The sequence below is a fragment of the Egretta garzetta genome, unplaced genomic scaffold, assembly GCF_000687185.1.
Source record: "Egretta garzetta isolate BGI_Z169 unplaced genomic scaffold, ASM68718v1 scaffold64, whole genome shotgun sequence".
Taxonomy (NCBI): Eukaryota; Metazoa; Chordata; class Aves; order Pelecaniformes; family Ardeidae; genus Egretta; species Egretta garzetta.
In genome coordinates, this window is record NW_009259596.1 from 4,600,095 (window position 1) to 4,608,124 (window position 8,030).

Consider the following 8,030-nt stretch of genomic DNA (forward strand, 5'->3'; position numbering starts at 1 on the left):
TGACCTGGCTAAGATCTTGAACCCAGTGACTGTCAGAAGAGAGAGTAATCAGAAGCTGCCGCAGATGACGCTCTTTCCTGACAGAAGATGGCAAGAGAAATGACTGAATTACGGACAATGCTCTGGCTTCAGATCCAGCCTTAAACCCAATGCAGTCACAGGTGTCAAGCAAAGGCATTCATGTGTATTTTGATTTTGGAGCCAGTGACGATCCTTCAGCCCTCAAGTGAGCTTCGTCATTCCTGACAAACATGTAAAGTCTTGCTATTCCCTGGGTGAATGGCTACTTCACTCAAAACAACAAGAAAACAAGAAGAAACAGAAGCAAAGCAGATGGCTTGCCATTCTTCCAATGGCACAACCATGGAGTTTCCCCCACGCCCTTGAATCCCCTGGGCTCCCCGCTGATGGACCGTGCCCAATGTGGCCGAGCAGTGAGGTGCAGCTCCCTCCTGACTCGCTGAGACCTCAACCCTCCCACGTGGTTAGACCCTCAGCCTCCAACAATGCCACTGCACTCACATGGAGAAAAATGATTTTCATTAGCATTACAAAATGATGACCCACCGGAAGTCAGCTCGCCAAAAGCAAAGCATCAAAAGATAGCTGGCCTCCTTTGAGACATATCTGAGGCTAAAAGAAACTTTAAGGTACAGGTCTGTGGTGGCTCATAAATGAACTACCCCCTACAAAGCCCTAGTAGGACGTGGTGACTCAGAGGTACATGTGCAATCAAAGTTTGTCAGAAGAGGTATTAGCTTTTATGAGATCGTCTTATTAGATCATCGACAGGACAAGGGGCAATGGGCACAAACTGAAGCATAAGAGGTTTCAGTTGAATATGAGGAAGAACTTCTTTACCTTGAGGGTGACAGAGCACTGGAACAGGCTGTCCCGGGGGGTTGTGGAGTCTCCGTCTCTGGAGATATTCAAAACCCGCCTGGATGATGTCCTGTGCAACCTGCTCTAGGTGACCCTGCTTTAGCAGGAGGGTTGGACTAGCTGATCTCCTGAGGTCCCTTCCAACCCTTGCCGTTCTGTGATCCTCATCTCTTGTCTCTGTTCTGTCCTTCAGTGGTGGCCCAGAGGGAGCTCTCAAAACCCAACCTGCTGTAGCACAGCCCAGCATGCCTGGTCTTGGGTACAGCTGGAGCTTGCCCAGCACAGGCAGTTTGCAAAGCACTCCGTGGTGGGATGGGGCAGAGCAAGCCCCTTCGGCAGCACGGTAGGGCCCGTTCTTTGTTCTTGCAAGGGCAGTGCCAGCACAGCTAAGCTGTAACCCCTCATTATCTGGAGTAACAGAGCTGACTCAGGTTTTAGGATGAATCAAGTTTCTTTGTAGATTGCGAGGCAGCCACAGAGAAAAACATCTAAATAATTGAGAGAGCAAATACTCTTTCTTAATATATATTTTATATCACTCAGAAATGTGCATGTAATACTATGCCCCACGTGCAACGGAAGGGGTTCTTTCACCGGAGATCTTGCCACCTACTTTCAGGTAACAGCCTGATGAGAACAGCACTATGGAAAAATACTAGTGGGGCCAGAGAGGAATTTGATTGATTCCACAAAATTATGGGGTGGCTTGGTAAAGACATCAGCAACATGGGTGGATGCAGAAGCCTGCTGGATAAGGGGGGAACACAGTTTTAGTAAGGCTCTTCACCTTCTTACGGAATACAGAGAGCACCTGGCAAGGGGATGCTACCAAGGGGATGCTTCATCAGGCTTAAATCAGCCTGGTTGGGTATTCGGTTCCTCTGCTTTCAAGTGAGGCAACGGGTACAGAGGAACCACATTCATTGGAAAAAACACAGAGCTAGCAACAAAACATGAAAATAAAAACTGACAATTCTTTTAAATATGTCTTCAGTTCCTGGAACCTTGCATGCTGTCATTTTTTTTCTGACATATTCAAACAAATACTGACATTTTCCCAGTAGCTTAGAGTAAAGAAGGGAGCTAAGGAGGAATCAGTGGCGGTTTGTCATTGATCTCAAAGATGCTAGGATTAATAATCTAACATTTAGGTATAAAGTTGTAAATTATATGTAGCACATTGTCTAAATATGCTACATCTAGGTATAAGCACAAAAAGCTGCTGTTTCTGAAAAATGTATTTCAATCATCAGTGGTAGTAGTTGATACACTATTATGAACATACTCATAATCAAGCCAGATATTTTACAGTAGATCTGCCTACATATTATTAATATCTAAACATTTCTGCTAATAAGTCATGTAATAAGAAATGGAAATAAAAATTAACACCCATAACTCATTGGAAAAATGTTTTCATCAAATAAAAAATGTCCACAAAATGTTTTGTTTAGGTCTTCAACCCTTTTAACTAATAATATGACTTTTCTATTCAGAAGAGCTAAGCTACACATTACTGAGACCCTCTGTCACCTTAACTGATTCCCCAACTTCTCTATAGCAAAGAGCTGTTTATCAGTATTATACTGAGAACAGTAATGAAGTGCTCAGTCAGTAATTCTATTCACTTTTAAATTAAGAAATTTAATCCTATTTTTTGTGCTACAAACAGGAGAAGTACACATCTGGTATCATTTGCTTTCATACAGCTTCATGTAATTATAATTTATTAATAAATAGGTGAAAAGCTGCATTATTCGAGCAATTTTAAGTACAGCCAGGTTAATTTGAAATAATAAAAATGTTTCTCCATATGTGTAACTGTCTTCACTCTGCATAAATACTGATGATAGCCACGATAGTCCTACAATACTAAATCCACCACTGAACTTGAATAAATGAAGGATGCGAGTTCCGTAGCCATCTGACAGGCACATACTCCAATCAGTAAAACAATTTTGTATTTCTGGGTGTCTATTAAAATTAACAGAAGTTGGGACCTTTAGCATCTCACAGGACAGGGATCCAAATTTCCAGACAAAATACTTGGCTAATAGCGGGAGGCTGTCTTTTTTATAGCGCTTGACCAAATAAAAAAAGGACGTCTTCTACATTGTAAAACAGTGGAAGAGACACGAGCAATTAGCACAAGCAAAACATTTTCACTTGATAAGTCAATCTGGGCTGGTTTTTTCTGCCCTGTCAGCAGTGTCTGAAAACAAAGGAGACACAGCAGCCCCAGGAGACAGCTTGTCTGCCCAATCGTTTTTGGGGGGATCTCTTAATTTGTTTTAGAAAGCACATAGCAAACCTTCTAGATGTCAAAATTTAATATGCCACATAGCACGCTGGAGCAACTGACACCATGGGACACGTGAAAGGCTATACAAAATCTGTGTCTTTAGGGAACATACTTTTATACTTTGTCTCTACCTCCCTGGTTATCACAGCAATCCCCTGAATAGGCAATAAGGCCTGGTCTTGTCTCGAGTGATTTGATAAGCAGTTGATAACCAATGGTTTATTAAGCTCTTGGGGTATATAAGCCACAAGGTTTTCAGCGTGCCCCTGCGGTTGGGGGGTTTGACAGCTCCCTGCTCAGCAGCCCAGGAGTCACTGGAAGATGCTCTTGACTGCAAAAATACTTGTTTTTGCTCTGAGTGGTTGCCTAAGAGTGACAACAGGCTTTGACATTGGATTATCCACGAAATGTGTAGTGATACCCAAGGAGATGAACATGTGCCACAAGATTGGGTACTCCGAAATGAGGCTTCCCAACCTGATGGGACACACAAGCATGGCAGAGGTTATCCTAAAATCCACCACCTGGCAGCACCTTGCACACACGGACTGTCACCCTCACGTGAGGACATTCCTGTGCTCCCTGTTTGCACCCATCTGTTTAGATACGTAAGTACCACAGCACAGTACAAAACTCCAGCCTTTATTTGCCAGAGCACAGATCAAATTAAATGCATGTTTATCGTAATCTAAAGGTGATCTCCACTTTATCTGAAATCATTCTGTTAACCTTTACATTCTTATTGGAAAGAAAAGTACTGAAAACCTGTTCCACTTCAACTTTAGTTTGCTTTGCAGAAATGAATGCTGTTGTCCAAGAATATGATGGTTTAATTTGTTACAGCTGAAATTTTATTCTTGTTAATTTAGGGTTGAAGCACGTATTGCGAATAGAACCAGACTCTTGCTGAAGCTTTTCTTAGGTTGTAATAAAAGCACTTTTAGAATTGTGACTTGCTCCTGTAAGCACGGTCCAGTCCATATACAGACCACTTGCATAGTTTGCACAGCTGCCGCTTGGAGAACTATACTGTTGCTGAAGGATGTTCAGTATCAGCAAAGACGATGTACTTTGCACAGAAATCGCTGTGGCAAAAGTTTCTGTTATCACTGAGTGAGTTTGACTGATTCAGCCTGGTATTTCCTCCGGCGACAGGTTTATCCATCCTTGTAGGAGTATGTGTGTTGCTGTCCGTGACAGCTGTGCCCCTGTGCTCGCCTGCCACGGACACCCCTGGCCTGACAGTCTGGACTGCGATCGATTCCCCGCGGACGAGGACATGTGCCTGGCATCTCTTACAAAGGAATATAAACACTTGCTCAAAGGTAGCTGGAAGATGGCAGAGGGAAGGGCAGCCGTACTCTGGGCTCCTGGGAGTCAAGAGGTACAAGGGACACTGTTCCCAGACACTCTGTGATTTTGTAAACAGAGTCGCATCTATCCGCACTGCTTCACCGTTTGTCCAGATGGCAGGGAAGTGCTCGTGCTTGCCGTGTAAGCTGCAGCAGACCTCAGATGGTGTAAACCAGCATCGCTTCAACAAAATGAAGTGTAGATAGTCTATGCTCAGATAGAGGAGGAAGGCGATTATCACCCTGCACACAGCTATGGACAGTATCACACCCACGACAGCACACTGTATTTGATTTATTTTGAGGTCTCTTTATAGACTTATTCATGGCCCTTATCACAGAGAAACGGCACACCCGAATTCATGTATTCACAATCCTAGCGCAGCCGAACGCGGGATCACTGCCAGAACCACCCACCTAACCCCCTCCCCACCCACCTTAGCCATAGGAAAAACAATGATGCTGTATTCCATCTGATAATTGAACTTGTCAGTCTGAACAAGGACTGAATGGGCATGGAAAATGAAACTCCTCTTCATCCCTACCCATGTTTTCAGAGAAGTGTGCAGACTTTTACATTATCACTGACCAATTGTGTATTTTCTCTGTCATCCCTGTGGTTAAACAGTGAACTCTCAGCTTTGAGGGTAGAAAATTAATACAAAAGATTCTAAAAGATAACAATGCAACTTTGTCATTTCTTACCAGCCCTACCAAAGCCTGCCTGCCAGGCCTGCCCAGCAGTGGAGGAATTCTTTACGCACAAAAGAGTTCTCGAAGTTTTCTGTGACAGTAACTTTGGTAAGTCCTTGCTAGTATGGCTGCTATTAAAGAGACTAACAGTTCTCCTTCTGAAATGCTTTAAAATTAGGATTAAGGTAACTGACAGTTTCTGATGGGATTTCGAAGTCTTAATCCTAACGGTTTGGCTGCTGACCTAACTTTAGACTGTTTATCAGAATATGTTCTTTCTAATAAAAAAAAGAGGAAGATTTATTTTTCATGAAAGATCTAATGATCTATTTTACAACCAAATAGCTCTTCTGTTCTTGCCTATTTGGCTACACTGTAGTACAACATGCTTTACAGAAAATATTTCTGGCAAAAGCAGCCAAATAAGCAGGTTTGCCTTTTATTAGTGGTTAAACCCAAACTAAAGCTTTGGTTTCACCAGTGAACGGTGTGTTCTTGTTACTCGTGTGCATGAGTTGTTTGTGATACATAGCTTACTGAAAAGGAGACTCAGAAAATCGTATCAATAAAATATATATTTACCTCGTGTTGTCTTAGTGGAGTCACAGGCAATACTTTTGGGTTTGCCCTAGAAACTTCCTGCAAAGCCCTTTGAAGTCAGGGCAAAGACTCCCAGTGACTTCGGCTGGCTTTAGGTCAGGCGCTGTAGAGCAATTCCATGCTAAAAAGTGTTGGTGGAGTCAAGTGGGGTAGGTCAATGCCTGTAATGAAAAGGGAATATCTCAAAGGGTGGTACCTGCAAGCATTACTAGCTGGTTTTTGCTGAGGCGTTCATAACGTGGACAAAGTGAGTTTCAGGAGAATTGCCTGGGCAAGCTGGGCAGCCTCGGGATATGAGAACAACACCAACAGCTTACAATATCTAATTATCCACAGTGTCTAACATACATGGCAATGGTAAAAATACATTATTCACCTTTGTGAAAAAATTCTCCACAATTCCACGAAAAAATTCTCTAGTACATAACATACTTTTAAAAAAATATTTTAAAACTTATACTGCTGCTAGACAAGGCCTTGCTGTACTCTATCAGCATAAACTACAATAGTATTTTTAAGGAATCTTCCTGCTTTCACTGGTAGTGTTTCCTTCTGCATTTGAGTAAATAGAGTAACTTACATGTTTCCTTTTTTTTCTTTAGCAGTGAAAGTAAAGCTGTCCAAAAAGAGAACAGTATTTGGTGACCAAGAGTATAACATTGAATGCCAAGTGGAATTCATCACTCAGGGCTCACTCTTGCCTTATGAAACTCAGAGTATGATACAACAGTGGCTGCTAATCAATGAAAACTGTACGCAGAGGATGACTCCAACCCATCGTCCCATGGTATATCTCCTTGTGGGGAATATTGAAGAGGGCATCATTTTAGTAAATCAGGTTTATCACTGGCAGAGGAGGGACTCCCAGCTGACTTTGGCCACTCAGAAGTGGAGATACCACAAATGCTTGTAAATAGTTATCGTGTTATTTGTAAAAAGATGATTATACTTCTCATGCCAAACCTCTCTTGTAAATAGGAATGTACTATAAGTGGAATGTAAAGTCTTAATTTCCTTTTAAATTGTATTACGAGTTGAACTTAAACCCCCGTGTTATCAGGCCTCCTTTCTGTAGTGGTCCAGCTATTCACATCAAGTTCAAACTTGGCCAAGCATGTATAAATGTTCTTTGAGTTATTTCAAAAATATTCTGTAATATGTGCAAAAACTGGCATCAAACAGTTTCAATCCAGCTGACTACCTTTAATGTATTTTTCTATACCACCCGCTCTGCCATTTTCTCGAGTTACCTAAACCTTCCCTTGCTTAATGTTTCATTAATCCACTTCATTTTCTCCCATTAGAGTATTTTAAAAGAAGGCAGCCCTCTGCTGGTCGCTTTTGCTGGACTCAAGGTGGAATAAATAGGAATAAGTAACTGTAAGCACGATATGGTTGTCCCCAGCTACAAGAAGATTTGGTTACCGGGCATCATTTTACAATGACAGAGCTGACAAACATCTCAGTGGTAATGCCTGGGAGCATCGGCTAAATGTAGTTTTTGAAACTTTTTATTCTTGTGTGAGCACCTTGAATGTAACACAGTGCAACTGGAATCTAAATCACCTCACACACACACACACACTGACAGGTCCCTTTCCATTTTCAGAGAAGTTAAAAAAGCCAATGCAGAATCCTTACCAGCTGTCTAAGTGGGCTGCAGGGAAATAACGGAGTGATATTGTCTAAGAAACGTGAGATATTACAGCGGCCACACGATTAGCAACCTCATCGCCAGTGCAAGACACTGACATTAAAGACCACATGAAGATGGACAGAACTTGACTCAGTTTTAGTTTTATAAAGACGTCATATATAGTGTTATAAATATATCACATATAAATAAGAGAGACTCAAGAACAGGTAATCGAAAATACATAAATTAGAAGATATTTCAGTGATACTGTATCTGTTATGGCCATATTTTCTTGAAACACATATGGGAAAAGTTTGTGGTCTTGTAGCTTTCTAAAAGTCCCATCTGGAACGATCTGGGATCCCGGTAAGTCCCCGGTAAGCGCAGGTTTGTGTGCACGCTCCTGGCGATGCCTGCTCCACCGCTTTCTACCATCAACTGGAAAACTAGTAGGGACGGAGGGAAAAAAGTTGAAACGGCCTATATTGAGTTTCTGTCGTATAATGAAGTCACTGCTTAGAAAAAAAGTAGGTCGTTGGAAAGCTCGGTTCATTTGATCCTGCCG

At 42.1% G+C, this 8,030-nt stretch overlaps 1 protein-coding gene across 1 annotated transcript; it reads left to right on the top strand.

The window, feature by feature from the left end:
* The first annotated feature begins 3,505 nt into the window (after positions 1-3,505).
* LOC104125694 (secreted frizzled-related protein 2) lies at positions 3,506-6,742 on the top strand. Its single transcript, XM_009638165.2, has 4 exons — positions 3,506-3,792; positions 4,340-4,509; positions 5,245-5,337; positions 6,432-6,742. The coding sequence occupies exons 1-4, from the start codon at positions 3,506-3,508 to the stop codon at positions 6,740-6,742; spliced, it is 861 nt and encodes a 286-aa protein (XP_009636460.1).
* The last annotated feature ends 1,288 nt before the right edge of the window (positions 6,743-8,030 follow it).